The sequence below is a fragment of the Balaenoptera musculus genome, chromosome 15, assembly GCF_009873245.2.
Source record: "Balaenoptera musculus isolate JJ_BM4_2016_0621 chromosome 15, mBalMus1.pri.v3, whole genome shotgun sequence".
Lineage (NCBI taxonomy): Eukaryota > Metazoa > Chordata > Mammalia > Artiodactyla > Balaenopteridae > Balaenoptera > Balaenoptera musculus.
The window spans coordinates 86,550,901-86,570,616 of NC_045799.1; the positions used below are offsets into that span (position 1 = coordinate 86,550,901).

At 54.0% G+C, this 19,716-nt stretch overlaps 1 protein-coding gene across 1 annotated transcript in view; it reads left to right on the top strand.

Moving 5' to 3' along the window:
* GNA12 (G protein subunit alpha 12) overlaps positions 1 to 9,311 on the top strand; it is a 119,483-nt gene extending 110,172 nt beyond the window's left edge. Inside the window, exons 3-4 of the mRNA XM_036824940.1 lie at positions 5,269 to 5,319; positions 6,394 to 9,311. Of these exons, the coding sequence (XP_036680835.1) occupies positions 5,269 to 5,319; positions 6,394 to 6,963 (621 nt within the window). The 3' untranslated portion in view covers positions 6,964 to 9,311. The remainder of the gene's footprint in view (positions 1 to 5,268; positions 5,320 to 6,393) is intronic.
* The last annotated feature ends 10,405 nt before the right edge of the window (positions 9,312 to 19,716 follow it).

The following is a 19,716-nucleotide window of genomic DNA, read 5'->3' on the forward strand; positions in this document are numbered from 1 at the left end:
TTCATCTGCCTTGTGTTTCTCTGTCTTCTCATGTTGCTTACCTTACTGTGTTTGGGTCTCCTTTTCGCAGGCTGCAGGTTCGTAGTTCCCGTTGTTTTTGGTGTCTGCCCCCAGTGGCTAAGGTTGGTTCAGTGGGTTGTGTAGGCTTCCTGGTGGAGGGGACTGGTGCCTGTGTTCTGGTGGATGAGGCTGGGTCTTGTGTTTCTGGTGGGCAGGACTGTGTCCGGTGGTGTGTTTTGGGGTGTCTGTGACCTTATTATGATTTTAGGCTGCCTCTCTGCTAATGGGTGGGGTTGTGTTCCTGTCTTGCTAGTTGTTTGGCATAGGGTGTCCAGCACGGTAGCTTGCTGGTCATGAGTGGAGCTGGGTCTTAGTGTTGAGATGGAGATCTCCGGGAGAGCTTTCACTGTTTGATATTATGTGGAGCTGGTAGGTCTCTGGTGGACCAATATCCTGGACTCGGCTCTCCCACCTCAGAGGCACAAGCCTGACAGCCGGCTGGAGCACCAAGACCCTGTCAGCCACATGGCTCAGAAGAAAAGGGAGGAAAGAAAGAAAGAAAATAATAATAATAAAATAAAGTTATTAAAATAAAAAATTATTAAAAAGGAAAAAATTTTAAAGTAATTTAAAAAAGAGAAAGAAAGAAGAGAGCAACCAAACCAAGAAACAAATCCACCAATGATAACAAGCGCTAAAAACTATACAAAGAAACAAAAAAAACACACAAAATGGACAGACAGAACCCTAGGACAAATGGTAAAAGCAAAGCTATACAGACAAAATCACACAAAGAAGCATACACATACACACTCACAAAAAGAGAAAAAGGAAATTAAAAAAAAAATATATATATATATATCTTCTGGGAAGTCTGAGGTCTTCTGCCAGCGTTTAGTAGGTGTTCTGTAGGAGTTTTTCCACATGTAGATGTATTTCTGATGTATTTGTGGGCAGGAAGGTGATCTCCACATCTTATTCCTCTGCCATATTGAAGGTCTATCCTCTAAAGTATTTTTAAAAGTTCTCTATTCAAACAGGTTGTTGGGTTAACATCTCTATTAAATGGAAATTAAGTCATAAATTCAATATTTATTAAGTAATGGAAATGAAAATCTGGCATTTAGAATAGTTTGTTGTTTTTAATATACAGCAGTTTTAAAATTTGTCTTTCTAATTTGTTGTGTCTAAGTGAGTGAACTAAATTTTCCAATCCTCTCGCTCACCATTGACAAGCCCTGTGTTAGAATTTTAGAATTAATTCCTCTGAGTACAGGAACATAGGAACAGCTCATGTGTAGACAGTTAGGACTAGGAAGTGGAAAGCTGCCTGGCCTGAAGTGGACGTTAGGGTTTGTTTCCTCTGTAACCACTCACTGGCCCTTGCTTTCTTCCCGCCTCCACCTTTGCATCTCGGGCTAACCCACGCCCACGTCTGTCCTTTCTCCATCCCCTGCGGGGCCTCTGCCAGTGATTCTTGACCCGGACGGGCTCTCTTTCATGCACACAGCTCCCCTGTGACACTGACAGAAAGGACCAGAATTCAACCAAGTGTGGGAGACTGGATCGGATTACTGGCAGAGAAAGAGATGTGACCAGAGTGGGCTTGCTCAGCGCTGCAGGAGCTGAGGCTCCGTCCTCAGGCCTAGATGGGTTGAATGGGTGCCTGAGGCCGACGTGCGACGGAGAAGCAGCTTCAGTATCGCAGGGGCCATCAGAGCACGGAGGGTGGGGTGGGTGTGCAGGAGGCTCTGTCCGGTAATGCCAGACAGAAAGAAGCCTTGACTACGGAGCCCTGAGTGTGTATGACCTCCGCTAGAGCTGTGGGTAATAGGAGCTTCCAGTGAAGATTTGGTGAAGAGCAGAGTCCATTTGCCAAAAAGATGATTCTCTTCGCTGGTGCTATGAGCCTGGACCCTGCGCACGGTCCTCATGTCACACTCGGCCGTCTGGGCCGAGCACAACTGCACGGGCCCCAAATAAACCTGCTGCTACTTCTTGAAACAGACAGCCCCCTCTTCTCCCCCCACGAGGCCCCACCTCAGCCATCCATCTGGAGCTAATAAGAGTCAGTGCTTTGCTGGGAGCATTGAGTCGGGAGGGCAGGCTGATGTCAAGTATGTGTTTGGTGGCCTCTGAGCTAATGAATTTGTTGTGTTTTTCCTAATCCATGAATACATGTTTTTAGTAATCTTAAGTGATACAGATTTTTCAAACCAAGCAGGATTGTAAAAAGCCCGTTTTCCATTTACTCCTTTTTGTTAGACCACGTTGCCCCAGTAGCTGTCAGGAGAAGACTCTGGGATCGTGTCGCCTCTTTCTACAAAGGTGCTATCTTAGTCCATTCAGGCTGCGGTAATAAAAATACCACAGACTAAACAACAAGCGTTTATTTCTCACAGTTCTGGAGGCCGGACGTCCATGACACAGGCAGATTCAGTGTCAGGTGGTGACCCGCTTCCTGGTTCATAGACAGCGTCTTCTCGCCATGTCCGCACATGGCCCAGGCAGGAGGGAGCCCTCTGGGGTCCCTCTAGTACGGGCACTGATCCCATCGTGAGGACTCCCTCTTCGTGACCTCAGCACCCGCAGAGGCCCCACCTCCTAACACCATCACACTGGGGATTAGGCTTCAGCATGTGAATGGGGGGCAGGGGGCACAGACATTCAGTCTGTAGCAAAGTCTGAGTGGTTAATCTCAGGTTCTGCCAGACACTACTCCGTGTTCTCCTGGTGTTGAGGATAGATCAGAAGTGTAAACCTGGACCTTTAAATGAGCTGACACTGTGGGGATCGTGAAGCCTATTGCTACATGTCCAATGGAGTGACGTGCTCTCCAGTCTCTGACAATAAACCACAGTGACCTCAACCGCGGTTCCAACTCAGCCCAGCAGGATGGCGCCGCGCGCGGAGGTTATGGGCCGATTTCTGGTCTGAACACGTTGGTTTCTCATCCCCTCCTGTCCCCTTCCCGCTAGCCCCGCGTTGGAGAGCAGAATGGCGCAGTCCTCTGCCTCACGGTTCAACAGCGGCTCTAACACGGACCCAGTAGCTTATTGTCCAGATGAGGCAGGATTTCTTCCCTCTCCGATGTCATACATGATTCTTCCTGGAAAGAGTCGAGGCCACCAACCATGCAAAGCGGCAGAGTCACCAATAAGTCACCGCCTTCGAGGTCGTGAAACAAGCTGGTGAGATGATTAAACAGACCGTTCTGGTGGAGAAACAAACTGTAAAGGTCCGTTTATGTTAGCATTTGGCGTGTTTTAAGGTCCATTGGTCCATTTTAAAGTCAAACTGGGGGAAAAGGATTTCCTCCCTTTCTTAATAGTCTGTGTTTAGCTCATGCCTACTTGTGTCCTCGGGGCATTTTGCACGTCACGTCTGTGTATCGATGTTCGGCACTTGCTCCCGTGTCGTGGTGTCACCAGGACGACTGTCATGCCGTGGTGACAGAACATAGCCGGGGTATCTGCGTCGCCGTGACTTTTTGTGCCCAATCAGGCCAAGACCCCTGGCCGGGTGGTGGTGGGAGCGGGGGCTTGTCCCACTCCTTGTGCCTGGAGCCCCTGCCTGAGCCGGGCAGGAGTGGCTGGCTGTGAGCCGCCCCCGCTGCCCCGCCTCCCTGGAAGGATGCGCGGGGAGCACGGGCAGTGCCTTGATTGTTCTTGAGCTCTCGTCGCGCCTCCGAGGGCCCCGAATGAGAAGCGGTGGGAGGTAAGAGAGATGGGCGCTTCCGGGAAGGAGTAGCCGTAAATCAGGTGAGTTGGCGTCCACTCCGGCAGCTCTTCGCTCACCAGCTGTTTCCTGTCCGGCCATGGGAGGGAGGCAGGCTGTGCGGACAGGGCACGATCGGCAGCTGCGGGAAGGGGCGCGACCTCCCGCTGCACTGAGCCCAGCTTCCCCTCCACGGGGAGGAGCTGTGTGCGGGCCGGGGGGCGCGGCTGGCGGGAGGTGTTCATGCCGGCCCGGACCCCGGCCTCCCGGGGCGAGTCAGCCTGTGCCCTGACAGCACGGATGCCCAGGAGGAAGGTCGTATCGCAAATCGTGATCTGTGCTCTGATGCAGGGAAGGCGTGTTTCTGTTCCTTAAACAAAATGCTCTCTGCCGAATCACCCACAGGCCTTCATTTTTAAATGGGAAGGTTGATTCTTCACTGAAGGAAATCCACCCCTCGGTTTCTTCCTTCAGGCCCGGTGGAGGCACGTGGGGAGGGAGGAACCAGGGCTTGCTGCTCCTGTCATTCTTCATCTTTTTTTACAAAGTCCCAAGCTGTCGTCCAGGACCTTCCTGATGACCTTCCTCCTTAAAAGTCCAGAGTGCCACCTCCTTGCCACCCTGCACTGTCGTGAGAACGCGGGGCTGGCGTGGCCTCCCTGGGGGACTCTCCCGGCGCCCGCGCTGGTCCTCGCCTGCAGGGTGAGGCTCAGGGTGAAACCTTGCAGGAAGCCGTGTCCTCTGGGCACACGGGGTACAATCAACATCCCACTTTTTAAGGGGAGCTTTTGCCCGTTCACTTCTACTTCCTCTGTTCCCTCCATTTAATCGACATTGAAGGCCCTCTAAACGCTCCTTATGCCCCATGAGTGCCGCTGCGTTGGGTGGTTCACTCCTCCAAGAACAGGACCGTGGGTGATTTTCAAGGTCACTTCTGGCTATTGAACAGCCCTGGTTTGTATTGACTTTCAGTCCGGAGAACGTCCAGTGGGTGGAGAAAGACTGGTCATCCCAGCACGGAAATCCAGACCAAAGAGTCCCCTCATTCTAGGCTGTAAATCAGGTCGTACAAATGTGTGGCGTAATAATGGAACGTCAGGCCTGTTTCCAGAAACTGGCGCATGTTTTGTCATGTGCCTCTTCTCAAAGACGGACCTTCTTCAAAGACGGTGGCTAGAGTGCGTTGGGCCAGCTCTCCAGGATCAAAGCCATTCACAGGAACTTAATCTCATGGGCTAGCTCCCTGGTGGCGTGGCCTGGAGCAGGCCAGACTCCATATCTGGGAAGGAAGGGAGTCAGCACCCTGCCCATCACCAGGATCAAGCAGGGGCGCTTTGGAAAACACAGTCTGAATTTGAACCTTGGGATCAGAGCTAGAGAAACTGCATTTTTAAATTTTTTTAATTGTGTTTTTAATTTAAAAAAATACATGTATGCTATTAGCCTCTTTACTTCGCCTTCCTATTTACACAGAGGCAAAATAGCAGTCATTTTACCAAATCAGGGTTCCTCAACCAAGACTGAGTTGTGACTCTATTTCCTCCACGACAGGGTGAATCAGTGAAGTACTTCCTGGATAACTTGGACCGGATTGGCCAGCTGGTGAGTAAGACCCCCACTCCAGGAGTCTGTGATCCAGGATTAGAAAACATTTGTGTGGAGACCAAAGCAGCCCAAGCGGTGAGGGCTTTCGCCGTCCTTATGAGCCATGTTTGTGGTGTCAGGTGACCACAATGCCATTATTGCTCCTAAAAAATTAGCGATAATTCCTTCATATCAAGTCAGTTTAGAGACTTCCCCAGTTGTCTCATTAATGTTTTCTTGTGGATGCTGCTTTATTTTAGTAGTTTGAATCAGCATCCTGTTACGGCCCATCCATTGCAATTGGTCCATGGCACTTAGACTTCTTTTATTCTATAGGTTTCTCCTTCCGTCTTTTTCTTCCTTTCAATTTATTTGTTGGAGTAATTGGATTATTTCTCCTGTCGGGTTTCTCACGTCTCAATTTTGCTCTTCCATCCCTGCAGTGTTGTTGAAGATGTTTCTCTCTCCCCTCTATACCTCGTGAATTGGTAGTTGGCTCTAGAGGCTTCAGCCCTGTTTGGATTTTTGGCAAGGTTGATGCATGAGTGCTGGTGTGCAATAATCACTGGAGGATTGTTAATAGTGCAGGATCAAAGTGGTTTGAGTGACCACAGTTGCCCATGTGTTGCTAAAGACTTTAAGAGTTCTCCAAGAATAACATATTAAATATATGCAGGCTAAATTTAAATAGCGTTGCAAAACCTAAGTTAAATCAGTCCATAGTAAGGGTTTGGAATGCGTGTGCCCTAGAAGTTAGAAAAATAGAAAGGTAGCTATGGTGCAGGAGAAAAAAGATGGCAGTCTCCTGTGGAGAAGAAAGTCGATGAGATTTTAGATTGGGGCCTAACAGTGAAGATTCTGGTAATTCTTCCTCAGCCTGATGAGCCTCTGTTCATTTTGAAATCAGCTGTTTAGTTCCTTCACTTTTTGTTTCATGGTAAATTTATATTTTTGTAAATGAAAGTTGCTTCTGGTATTTGGTTCAGCTTCTCTCAAAAGTCACTGTAACTCTCTTTGCTTCCACCCCATCTTTTTGTTCTTGTTTTCCCATGTTCTTCCTCTCCTAAATTTCTCCCTTATCCCGTTTTACAGAATTACTTCCCTAGCAAGCAGGACATCCTGCTGGCGAGGAAGGCCACCAAGGGCATCGTGGAGCATGACTTTGTCATCAAAAAAATCCCTTTCAAGATGGTGGATGTGGGTGGCCAGCGGTCTCAGCGCCAGAAGTGGTTCCAGTGCTTCGACGGGATCACGTCGATCCTGTTCATGGTCTCGTCCAGTGAGTACGACCAGGTCCTCATGGAGGACAGGCGCACCAACCGCCTGGTGGAATCCATGAACATCTTTGAGACCATCGTTAACAACAAGCTCTTCTTCAACGTCTCCATCATCCTGTTCCTCAACAAGATGGACCTCCTGGTGGAGAAAGTAAAGACTGTCAGCATCAAGAAGCACTTCCCAGACTTCAAGGGCGACCCCCACAGGCTGGAGGACGTCCAGCGTTACCTGGTCCAGTGTTTCGACCGGAAGAGGCGGAATCGCAGTAAGCCACTCTTCCACCACTTCACCACCGCCATAGACACCGAGAACATCCGCTTCGTGTTTCACGCTGTGAAGGACACCATCCTGCAAGAGAACCTGAAAGATATTATGTTGCAGTGAAAGAGGATGCCCCTCATTCTTGTGGTCCTTCAGCAGCCTCGCCGGCCACAGGCCAGATCTCCCCGGTGTCCCGGAGCGGGTTTCCCGAATCCGTGCCCTCAACACCTGGCTCAGGGATGCTGTGAGGCCCGCCACGCTCTAGGCCAAAGGACGTGACACTTTGATGTTAGCTACTGAATCCTGGGGACTAGTGAAACTACTGAAAATCCAAGCGATCACTTTGGTATTAATGTCTAATGCCTAATAACACAGCTTTCTTTCTTTTTACAGAAACTATTCCTTCTCTGACACAATGTAATCGAGGACTGCGTGTGTGTGCGCGCACGCTCTGTCTTTAATGACAGACACACGAAAACCGACATCTTTGCAGATGGCTTTTCTCTCTAACTCGAGAGTGCTTGGTGAGGAGTGTTGCCGGGGCGGGGGGAGGGGGGTGGTTTGTAGGAGGTGAAGCGCGGGCCGTCGCCACCACCTCCCCAAGGGAGCGCGTTGCCTTTTAAGTCTCTTGTGCCGATGTCCCGAGAGGCCCCGGCCCGGCCGTCAGGTGAGAGGGTGGCAGTGAGAGCTGGCGGTGTGGACTTAAGGCCCCACCGCCTGCGCTTTCTTCCCGCCCTGTCCGATCAGCCCGTAGCGCGACGGGACACGGGGCAGAAGGTGTGCGCACGGGCGCTGCCGTGAACGGCCCCCTCCCCTCTGCACAGGGCAGTGCCCGCTGCCTCTGTGCCCACCCTCCCCGCCCCTCACCCGCCCCTCGGCAAAGACTTCAACCAGCTGGCCTTGCAGACGATTCTTCTGTCTTCTGAGTCGTCTCCGACGCTGCAGTCGGCTGCAGGGAGCCTTTCCTTCTTTGGAGGAAGTGGAGAGCTCCTTTCCTCTCAGGGGCTTCCGAGAGCTGGCGGCATTGCCAGCGGAGCCTTCGTTAACGCCCCCGGGCTCCGCGCCTCCTTCTGGTGGCCGAGAATCGAGGTTCTCATCACGGTCTCTCACTTCTACTAACGTACACACGTAGCAGGAAAACTGTCGGTCGTGGTCTCCTCTGAGTGAAACTGCAGAGGCTGTGAATGTCGAGGCGAGCTGGTCAGTCTTACACTCAGTTAACTTGTCCAGTTACTCTGTCCAGGTGTCTTTCACTGTGTTTTAAAATACATTGCATTCCAAACTGGTCCCCGCTGTGTATTACTCTACTCAAAAGTGTCTGGTGTGTTGAGGACTCTGCCTAGCATTTAAAAGAGAAAAAAGCTTCCTCTGTCAGTGGCACCAGAATGTTCCTGTGGTTGAGTAACCGTCCCCGGGCCCCGTCCCCAGGCCACACTGTTCCCGGTCCTGCATCCCTGGTGAGTGACTTGCTTGCCTTCACCCAGCAGATGAACAGGGATCTTGTGGCAGATGCTGACCCAGGAGGAAAGGGAGGAAAGAAACTGCTTCTGAGTCAGCCTTGTTATCACAGGGTTTTAATGAGGAGACGACATGAAATCCTGTCTCTCCAGGCGCTCAAGGCTTCCTGTCGATGTTTGCTGGGGTTTCGGCTCTTTTTTTTGGCTGGAGAAAAGTTGCTGTTTTTGTACTGCTTCCTGTGGCTCTTCATAAACTGAGAGGACGTGCCCCGGGATCGGGGCCGATGACCGAGGCTGAAAGGAAAAAGAACATTCTCAACGGGCTGCGTCAGGGCGGCCCAAGACCCCGCTGTCGCTGCTCAGAGGACCGTGTCCTGGGGCACGAGCGCTCCTCGCCTGCCGGGTTCCAGGTCTCACACGTGTGTCGGGACCCACGCGCTTCCTCACCAGCCTGGAAATGCTCCCTGCGGTCTGGCGGAGGGGGCGGTCGGCGTAGCCGGTGCAGGTGCCCATCCGAACGGCTTGCTGGCGAGTGAGGTCAGCACGGTCGGCAAGTGCCGTTTGTCCTTTAAACCGTCTGACGCGGCTGCTGGTTTGCTTTCGGAGGCGGAAGGGAGTTGGTATAGACAGGGAAGCTGAGCGGACTGGGAAGCAGGGGGGACAGCCCGAGGGGGGGCCCCTGCCCGGCCCAGAACTGACCCGCTCTCCCCCCGGCGGCCGGGCTCCCCTCTTCACGGTAAGCTGAGTGGACGGCTTAGTCCTGCAAGGCGCCCGGCCCTCAATTCCATGATTGGTCGGCATCCGAGAAGAAGATCGCTCTTTGCAAGGTCAACTGAAACCATTTACAGCCTTTCTACACATAGATTATAGTCACTTTTCTCTCCAAAACCTTAGGCTTTTCTATTTTTTTTAATTTTAATTTCACTGTTACCCTCGATTATTGTCTTTTTTTATTGAGATAGTTGTGCCTCATCTGTTATTGCAAAAATGTAACAATAAACTTCCTCAAACTAAGATATTTTCCTCATAGTTATACTGTTTACACATAAGGACACATGTACGTTTTTTACTGAAATATTTTTTTAACCCTTCAGTTTGTAGAGAAATTGTTTTAAAGATACTGCATTGTAGCTTTGTAATTTATATATAGAGTTCTCTAGACTCCTTATTCTTGTCATTTTTTTACTTCTTTGATAAAAATAAGTCAGGTTATTTCAACTCCAAGATCAGGAAATAATCTTGAAACAAGATTATTAGTTATGACTGACTAACTTGGGCATCCTGGGAACAGACACTAACTTGGTATCGTGAGTAAAGGCACCGTTAGGATGAGAGCAGTCGGGGTGAATTGCTCACCGCTTACACTTTGCACAGCATTTTAGCATTGGCAGGAGGGGCTGGTTTGATGATCTGACCACCTTCAGTCTCTGGATGTTTATTAAGATATATCCTTAGTTTTCCTTTGCTTAATAGAAAATATCAACTCAGCATGCGAAGTCAACATTAATTTTTTCAGTCCCCAAAATTCACAGCAATTGGATAACTCTCCTAACGTTCCTTGAAGGTTCATTACTTGTCGGTCACAGTTTTTATTTCCACGTGGGACACAGGAGCGCTGTCACTGAGTGGATGCCTCTAGAACACGACTTCAGGACAAGGAACAGCGGCAAATACATATAAAGACACGTGTGTGTGTGAAGGAGGGATCCTGCTGCCCTGAGACCCGGGGGCCCAAGGAGAGGACCTGGTGATGGACGTGGACGTGGCCAGAGACCAGAGGCTGGGGGAAGCTCAAGGAAAGGCAAGGGTGGAAACTCTTTCTCCGCAACCCCGTGGGGTGACCGTCCCCATCACAAAACGAAGAAACCACTGATGCAAAGTGCGAACGATTCCCAGCCGACAGAGCTCGTGGCGCTCAGGATTCTCTTGTAGAAAAGGCACGTATGTATTGTCCAGTGGCCATCGCCCAGCTAGGCATTGTGTGCGTCCACGTGTGGGGAAGACAGAACTGCTCCCCCCCCCAGAGAAGGCAGAACTGCTCCCCCCAGAGAAACCTGTACTCGTCATTACCCACGTGGCTGAGGGCCAAGCTCTTTGAGTTCCAGTTTCCCCATTTGTAGAAGCTGGACCACATCATGATGCTCAGCTCTGGCACCTCAGTCAGGTCACCGGAGGGGCTTCGCAAAGCCCTGGGCTGGGCCACCCAGAACCCGTGCAGTACAGGCATCACGTGGACGCGCTCCTGGTTTCCCTGGCGGTTGCTGTGCAGCCGGGGTCACGAGCCGTGAAGCAGAGGACCGTGGAGGACTCCCTCCAGGCCGCTGGAATTGTGGTCCACAACGTACTGGCCCCCGAATCCTCCCCTTGCTGTGATCTACAACCTGCCTCAGGAAGAAAGTGATGCTGGGTTTTCTGTTGTGGTTTAAGTGAAGAGCAGAAGTTCCCACTAAGCCTTCAACAGCGTGTCGGGTGGTCCCTTCAGGCCTTTTGACGCCACCTTCTCCGTAAGGTACATCAGATGCGCTCGGCAACCTCATTCTTCAGTGATGCCCGGAAATTTAGGGAGCTCTGTTTGAAGAAAAAGACAAGCCCTTTTAACGTGTGCCTGGCGGCCCTGGGGAGAGGTGGGCCTTGCGTGTGGGATTCCTGCGTTTCACGGACTCGGCGTTCGGGGCGGGCGCAGGCCCTGGTGCCAAGGTTGGTGCTGGACCTGTAGCTGGGGTGGGGGGGTGCTGAGAGCTCAGCCCCCAAGCAAGGGCTGCTTTTACTGACTGCGTTTGTGAGGCACCTGCTGGGCCCTGAAGAGGGTGGTGGTGGGTCCCCAGAGGAAGGAGCCGCTTGGTTAAGGCGGCTCAGAGGCTGGCACTCGCTGTGTTGACAGCCCTTAACGGCAGGTGGCACGCGGTTTGCGCTGAGTTCAGGGAAGGGGAAGGCTCGCTGTGGGTGGAGGGGAGCCCCTGGGGCGTGGAAGGGCCACTCCGCCTCCTCGGTCCCACTCTTGGTGTCTGGTTCCTACCTTCTGCTGGAGGAGGACTTCAGGGCACGCGAGGCCCAGCTGCTTGTGTGGGCCCTCACTCTCCTGCCAGGTCCCGCCCTCCAGAACCCGCTAGAACTGAGAGGCTGGGTGTTCGCTGGTGCTCAGGATGGCGTACTGAAATAGGTGGTTGTGGTTTCCATACCGTGTTGGCATCTCTTCAGGTGAAAACCTACTTCAAAGCACAACAGGTTGCTACCTGCCCGAAGCACCCCCAGTGCCCGCCTCTCGCTGGGTGACTTGGGATGCTTCCCACCCAGAGTGGCTCCTCGGAGTGGACCACACACCTGCAGGGGTTCTGCTGACCCTGACGGTGGTCGTGAGCCCCTAGGAGAGCGGAGCGCTGCTCAACGTGGGGACTTCCTACGCGAGGCTCCCACCCCAGGTCACAGCGGGAAGGAGCGGGGCGTTGCCAGGCCTGAGTGAGTTCTCAAACCTCCTGGCAGGATGGATGTTCCCGGGAATTGGCGTCTGAGGATAGCAAGAGGTGGGAAATGGGCTGGAACTCAGAAATAGACCATGAGATTCCTGCCCCAAAACGCACAACTCGTAGGGCAGCAGGGCCCTCCCCGGCAGCCTGTGATTAGGGTGTGGAGCAGCTGAGAACAGGTGGGAACTGCGCTTGTATCCCCCCCCCGACCTGTGGCGCCTCCCTCCTCCTCCTCAAAGCCAGCAATGACCTTGGCACGTCCCCGTGAGGTTCTTATTACACAGGGACCCGAAGACTCCATTGCTGTAAACGCGGCCCCGAGAGAAGCGCACACCTGGCTCCCCCTGGAAACGGGGTTCTCCGCTTCTAGCTGGTTGTGAAGGTAGTGTTTTTATTCCGGTGGTTTTCTTTGTGTGTGTGTGTGTGTGTAACACAAACCACAGTGAAACACTAGAGCAGCTACTAGGGGTTCCTGGAGCAGCCCGAGTTTCCTCCCGGGCGGGCTTGCGGGCGGGCGGGCAGCCAGCACTCCGATTGCACGGCCGGCAGAGTGTAGACGGGGCTGAGCCGCACGGGCTCACAGTCGTCTTGATCTGTCTGTTCCAGGCTTGTCACTCAGGTGCCTTTTTATTAACACTGAATTCATTTTATTTTGTGCTTTCAAAAGCTGATTAATTCCCCCAAATGAACATAACCGCAGCTATTCACAGTCAAGGTGGAGGTTTCCCGCGGGACCGTATTTCCCGGCAGGTTGCAGAGCCAGACCACTCTGGTGGCCCAGGCGGTGTGGACACGGGGGAGGCGTGGACCGCGCATCCCGCCTGGTGAGGCTGACCCGGAGTCTGGCCGAGGGAAGTCCAATGTAGGGGCAGCTGAGAGCATGACCCCTGTGAGTCGGGGGAAACAGGCCCTCGGCTGTGGGTTCTGGTGCTTCCCGGGTCTGGGCCAGGGGCTCACCTCTTCAGCCGACTTCAGAATTTCTCCAGTCGGGAAGGAACTGAGAATGGGGTTCCAGGAGGCCCCACCCTGAGTGGCGACGGGCCGGGTGTGCCGCCGCGGCAGCCTGGGCGCTTTACGGCATCTCATGGGGCATCTCACGGGGCATCACGGGGCCGCCATGCGCCTTGCAGCTGAACCCTCTGTCCTGGGGCCCCAGCCCCTCCGCTCAGTGCCCGGCCCCCGGGGGAGCCACCCTCAGCCTCGGGGGACGCAGGAGGTCTCCTCCCCACCGTCTGTCTGGCTGCCCTCAAAAGAGGTCCGTGCCCACGCTGGGCAGAGAGCACTGTCACCTAGGAGACTCTGGAACTCAGGTCACAAACGTGGAACCAGCCTTGATCTGACAGTCAGGCTAACAAAGCCGGTTCTCCGTGGCTTCCCTCTTCACCCAAGCTTTCTGGACGAGCCTGGGCACCTTTTCCAGGTTCACCGGCAAACAGGTGGCCAGAGCTGTCGCTGCGGAGTCTGTGGAAGCCGGGGCCGAGGCCTGTCCCAGGAGGGCTCACAGGCAGCCTGTGTAACTTTCTCCCCATCATCTTAACTGTTAGATTCTTTAACAAGCCTGTTTATCAAGAAATTTAAAAGAGTTCTCTATTGAGTCTGCCCATCTCTAGGATCTTAAAGCATTACCTTTTGACCTGTTATGCAGATGGCAAAACATTCCAAGTGTCTTTTCCTTCACTCCATTCGAAGCAGCTAAAATTGGCAGGCATGTTATTCTCTGTTGACACGAGCGCAGCCAGGAAGTTCAGTGTTGTGTACTCGGCCCCCTCCTCTCTGCCACGTCCTCAGGTCACCTCCTCAGTGCTGTGCTGTGGCCCCTGTAGTGCGTGGGGGACCCCGCAGGGGGGGCAGGGCTGTGGGGACGATCGCCTGCGGCAGCGGCCACAGAAACGGAGCTCTGAGCTCTTCCGGGGTCTGTCCACTCGGAAAGGAAATTCAAGGGCAACAGCCGAGTGCTGGGTCACGGGCACTGCCCCTGGGGTGTCGCTGCAGCTCCACACCCCTCCCCCCCCATAATGGCACCAACAGTGGGGGACAGGCCTCGGTTTACGGATGCTGTGTTCCAGGTTAAGAGATACATGATGCAGTGTAAAAAGTGTATTGTATAGCTACGGGGGTTAGTTTAACATGTTTTGTATATACGACTTTTATAAATCTATTAAAATTTGCCGTAAATTACATTCTTCTGGTGTGTTGCGTCCCTGGTGCCCCGCGGCAGCCATGAGCGAGGCCCTGTGAACGGGGAGCGTGTTACTGGGTCCCTGAGTGCATGTTCAATGTTGTGGTTGCCGGCTTCCTGGGTGAAGCTCCACCCCTGGGGCGGGTGGCCAGGGCTCCAGTGGGCACCGGGCAGGAGAGGGGTGGGTGGGTGGTAAGAGCCTGGGGTCTGGGCCTCGGGCTCTGCCCCCTCATCCCGTCCCCTCCCTGGCAGGGATCCCACATACTCTCCAGTGTTTACTCAACCATAGGGTCAGGCATGTCTCAACGACATCACAAGTACAGACTGTAGTCTGGATGAAATGCAAGAACACAGCCGAGTGACAACGTCGAACCTCCAGGGCCACCGCAGAAAAAACGTTGTAGGTAATATTAGTATAAGTAGAAATAATGACACTCCCCCCCAAAAAAGAAAAAGTAGCCTTTTTGTTATGTCACATCAAAAACATCAACCTTCATCGTGAGAAACATGGATACAGGGAACAAGCATTTATGAAGTGAGCCAGTGCAATGGATAACGTTTTTCTTAAACTTTGGGCAGATTGACCGGAACAGAAGAGGTGTCTAGTGGATGTGTGTTGGGTGGACGTGTCGTGGATAAATAGTCTCCCAATCTGTCCATATCAACAAGGATCCGAGTCTCTGAGAGGAGGCCCTTCCAAGGAGGAGAACAGACCATTCTCTTTCTAGAAGGTGCACACACAGTGAAAGTGCTGGCGACACTGCAAGTAGATTCTAACGGGCACTGTGCATTCCAAGCAAGAAGGAACTACTTATTACATTCAAGTGATGATTTCTCTTGTTTTCAGTTAGACTTCTAGAATTTCATCCTCTTCCCTCAGGATTCAGGTTCTGTAGCATTAATTTGGAGAACGAAAATGTAATATGTAAGCATTAAAAAGTTGAATAACAGAATTTATTCTGTACGTCGAAGTCATCCATAATCCCGGTATTAAGATGCCTACGTGTATGTGTGTTTCCACCTGGCTTCTGGACTTTTAAACATAAGAATGAGGCCCATCAAGTCATTTAATCAAGTTGTGATTGAAGCTCACGTAATCCGACGAAGTTGTTGCCACTGAGAAAGGCCTGTTTTGGAGGCCAACGATGGGGGGCGCCGAGGGGCCACGGTCCTGTGGACCTTCCTTCACCTTTTTCAGGCCTCGCTCCTGCTCGGAGCGTATGACGAGCCGGGGTTGAGCTAACGAGAGCCCCACTTCTACCGGCTGCTTCAGGGAGAAGCGGGAGAGGGACGGGGAGGCCCGAGGACAGAGGAAGAAAGACGAGTGTCGACCTCTACTCCCAGAAGCTCCCGCAGCCTTGGTCCCGCCCACCTGAGGTGAGGTGGCAGCCCAGACGCCACTGTCCCCGCCGTCCACCGAGGGGGACTGTCCCCAAACGGACGTTCAGAGGAACGGCCCTGGTCTCTCCCCAGGGGCAAGGGTGGACGATGGCTCGGTGCCAGCTCAGGTAGACGGGCAGCCCCTCCCTGCACTGTTCGCTGCTGGCACAGGGGGCCGTGCTCCCCACGCCCCTGCCTTTGGCAAGAGGTGCTGCTCTCGGAAGAGCTGCTGTCTGTACCCTTGGGCCCCCATGGGGCTCTCTCCTTCCAGGAACACCTTTGCCACCAGCTCCGCCCCCTCATTTACCCAGGAGGGCGGCAGGGCTTCCCAGGGGCGTCCCCACCGACAGTCCGAGCTGGGCAGGAGGACAGAGGCAGGCGCAGCCCCCGCTCCCCGCCCCCCCCGCCAGCATCCCCCCAGCTTCGGCCGCAACCAGCGTCCAGCGTAGACGGTCAGCCCCGCCCCCCTTTTGAAGTCCCCTCTTGCTTTGGACAGGCACTGCGAGAAACAGTGAAAATAAATCACCTTTTGTGGCTCAAAGGCTGAAGGAGGGAAAGAGGAGGAGCTGGTCGGCCTCCGCCTCGTCCCGTGGCAGGTGAGTGCCGACTGCAGGTGCCGCGCCGGCCTGGGAGCGGGTTTCCTGACTCGTTCCCCGCAGATCACGGGCCAGTGAGAGGCCGTCAGACAGACATCCCCGTGGTGACCGCGGAACAGCATAAGGACCACACGGTAAATGTCTCAGACCATCCGGGGGACGCGAGGGAAGCCACGCGGGCCTGGCCGTGGGGCGTTTCATCTGCGCCGTGGCCGGGGAGGACGGGAGGGCCCAGAGCAGAGAGGAGGCTGACGGAAGCGCTGCGGCAAGGCACGTGCGGTGGCCTCGCGGGGATCTGGTGTCGCTTCCGGCTAGTGTGCGGAGAGCTGGGGTCGTGCGCTAGGTGGGATGCCCCACGGGTCCCCTCCGGCAGCCCAGGAGTCGCCTCTTTGACCAGCGCGTCCTCGGCCGCCCTGGGTCGCCGCTGGGGTGGGGGCATTGGACTGAACACGTAGTGGCCCCAGGACGCCTCTTGGAAATTGCTTTTTAAAATAAACCCCTGACATAGCTCGTTTTCATCTGTCTCTTTACCCAAGAAGCCGAGTTCAAAAATAAGTCTCGGTTATTCTGGGCTCTCCCAGATGGAGGCGCTGGAAGAGGTCAGGCTCTTCACACGGGTTTCAGCAGCTCCCAAGGCCGTGGTTCTTGTCGGCCACGCAGTAGGCATTTCCCAGATTATTCTCAGCGCTTAGCTTCCACAGCCTGTCGTTCTAGGGGCCGTAAATCTGTTTCCTGGGGTTTCCTTGGAACCGGGCTCCTCTGTGGACAGTCGTCCCTACAGCCACCAGGACGGATCTGGCTCCGCTAGAGACTCCAGTGCTGGGGCAGGTGGGGGTCAAGGGCCGGCCGGGCCTGGGGTCCCCGGCGCCAGCCGCCCTCTTCAGCCTGGCCGCAGCGGGCGAAGGCGGCCTGGAAGAGGCCTCTGTCCGCTCCCAGGGCGCGTGGGCTCCAGCTCAGGTCGGGAGCCGCCCGGCAAAGCCCTGATCCTCCCGGTCTTCACCAGGGTAAAAATATTCCTGCTGGGGACTCGCCCTCTTTATACAAACAATCAAAGCCCCAGCGACTCCGGGCTTTGTTTACCTTGGCATCTTCGCCCGAGAGAGCCGGCCACCCACCCACCCACCCAGGCCGTTCCTCGGCCCTCTGGGGAGTCTCTGGGCCAGAAGTGCTGCAGCCACTAGGCAGCTTCTTGGCCACCTTAGAAGCCAGGGCAGAGCCAGCAGGGCTGCGGCCCAAGTAGGGAGTCCGGGGTGCAGGCCTCCCAAGCCTTGTGCTTTCCTCCTGACTCTGCCTGCTCAGACTTTCCCGGTGTGCTTTCCTAAGACCCGGAACACGCAGGGCCAAGTCAGAGGAAACCCGCTCGGAATCTCAGCCCCTGCTTCACAGCCTCAGGCAGATGACCAAACCTCTCAGCTCCCTTAACCATAAAATGGGATCAGGGTATCTACCTTGCAGGGATGTAAGAAATTCCCTGGTACTTAGAAGGACAGGTTCAAAGGGGGGCTTTATTTGCAAGGACGAGCTCCCTGTCTTTCCCCAGACGGATGAGGGTCTAGCCGCCTGGCCCTGCCTGGCGGGTCTGGAGAGCAGCTCCTGTGGCCCCGTGAATGGACCTTGTGTGTGTGTGTGTGTGTGTGTGTGTGTGTCCGTGGAATGCTACAGCCGCTCCTTTGAACTTGGTGGGATCTAAATTTGGACTCTTTGCTTTAATATTAGCTGCTTGGCTAAGCTATTGTGTGTTTATTTTTTTAAGCCCTTTCAGAGATTGCTTTCCTCCCAGAAAGGTCTGAATCAGATGTCCCATGGGACAGTATTAACAGGCCCACATCCCTCCCCCGACCCACGCTCTGGAAAAAGGGGGGCCGGCAGAGGGGCTCACGGGCTAATCCCACTTTCCTGCCCCACAGGTGGGGAGGAAGGAGTTGAGAACGATCCTCCTCTCCCTCCCCTGATGATGAGTTTGGGCTTTGGGGAGGAAGAGGGGGAAGAATGAGAGGCAGGAAGAGGGTCTGCCACCTCTTGACCGGGGCCCTGCTTCCCATCCCCCTTAACCAGGACGCAGTTTCCACATGTGTTGAGGCTACTTTTGAAGGCACGCGTGGATGTCCCAGCCCCATCTCACACAGGAACGGTGACACAACGCCACGACCCCAAAGTATTTTTAGTTCCATTCAAGCCCCTCCACCCAGTTCCACCAGAGAGTGACGGGCTCCAAGAGGGTCCATGGGAAAGCTCGGAGACCTCTCCTCCTGACTTGCAGGGCCTTTGACAGATAAGGAGATGAGAAAGCATGAGATGAGATGGCAGTGACTTGGTGCTTTTGCATAAGTAAAAACCAGGCCCTTGTTTCTCAGAAACCGTTATCTGAAGCTATTTCAGCTCAGCCCCGTTAAGGTGCCCAGCTGTACCATGTCTGAGCCTGAACTTGGTGAGCCGTGACTTTGCTATGGGAGATGGCGTTCGTTATCCCCTCCTCTGCCAAAAGCCGCTCCCTGGGGACTGTCCCCAACTGCCCTCCACCCCCAGCAGGGGCAGAACCTGGGCTGATATTTGAGCAGAGGAAGGAAGCTATGATCTCTGCTCCTAAACGTTTTACTTTCAAAACTTTCCTCCCAGCAGCTATCTTTAAAAAGTGTCCTCCATCTGCAACTGGTGAAGGCCGTGGAGGAAGTGGCTTGTCCCTCCCCACTTCAGAATGCTTTTTTGGGACACTCATCACAGTTGGGAGCCAAAGGCCACGGGTGCAGACAGACGGCACTAAGAATCTCGTAACGACCCCCTTGAGCTCCCTCCCTCAGTCTGAGCCAGGCTCTTCCCTCTTCGTCACCTGTGTGTGTGCTTACATCATCCCAGTCGTCAATATTTTGCAGAAGAAAAACAGGTAAGATTTTGTCGCAGGTATGATGGCCAATCCGAGCAGCAAGTGCTAACCGGGGCAGGTTTTTCATAAATGTTTGCTCACCTCTCCAGAACTTCACCACACCCCTATGAAGAGGTGTGATCTACATCCCCTCCCTGTGTGTGAGCCTGGGTGGGCCTTTGAGGCGGCCTTAACAGAGTACGGCTGAGTCCTGAGAGGCTACACGTCTTCCACGTGACTCCAGGAAATCCCTCCTTTGGTAGCCAGCCGCCACACTACACGGAAGCCCAAGCCACCCGGACAGAACCAAGGCCCTGGCCCTCGGCCATCACACGGCAGCCCCGTGAGTGAGCCGTCCTAGAGCGGGACTCTCCAGCCCAGCCCCAGGGGCAAACCTTCCCCACCAAGCTCTGTCCACACTGCCGCTTTCTGAGCTGGATAGGTTGCTGGGGTTTTAAGCCACTAAGGGGTGAGTGGTTTGTTCACAGTGACAGACACCGAGGCCTCCTCCTGCTCCTCCGTCATGCTCTCTGTGGGGTCGGCCCCAGCACACTTTCTGCAGAGCCTGGCTCGTCCTCTTCTCCCCATCAGTTACCTCTGGATCCTTGTGATGCATCTTCAGCCCCGTGCAAAAGAGAATGCGGGTCTGAAGAGCTGCATCCTTGCTGCTTTATTTTCAGGATGGTCTCATCCCTTCACATCTTTCTGGGGCTGGAACCTACATCACAAGGAGGCTTCAGGCGTCCTTGCTTGGGTGGCGACCCTCCTGATTCTGTATTTGTAGTTTGTACCGTTTTTCTTAGAAGGCCCCCCAAACTGTCTAAGCTATGCACAAAACGTAGGAACCGCCCCTGTTCTTGCCTCTCTCCAGATGGGAAAATAGCTGCTCCTGAACGCATCCCTCCGCGGGAACGCTGCTGTCCGGACGAGAAGCATCTCT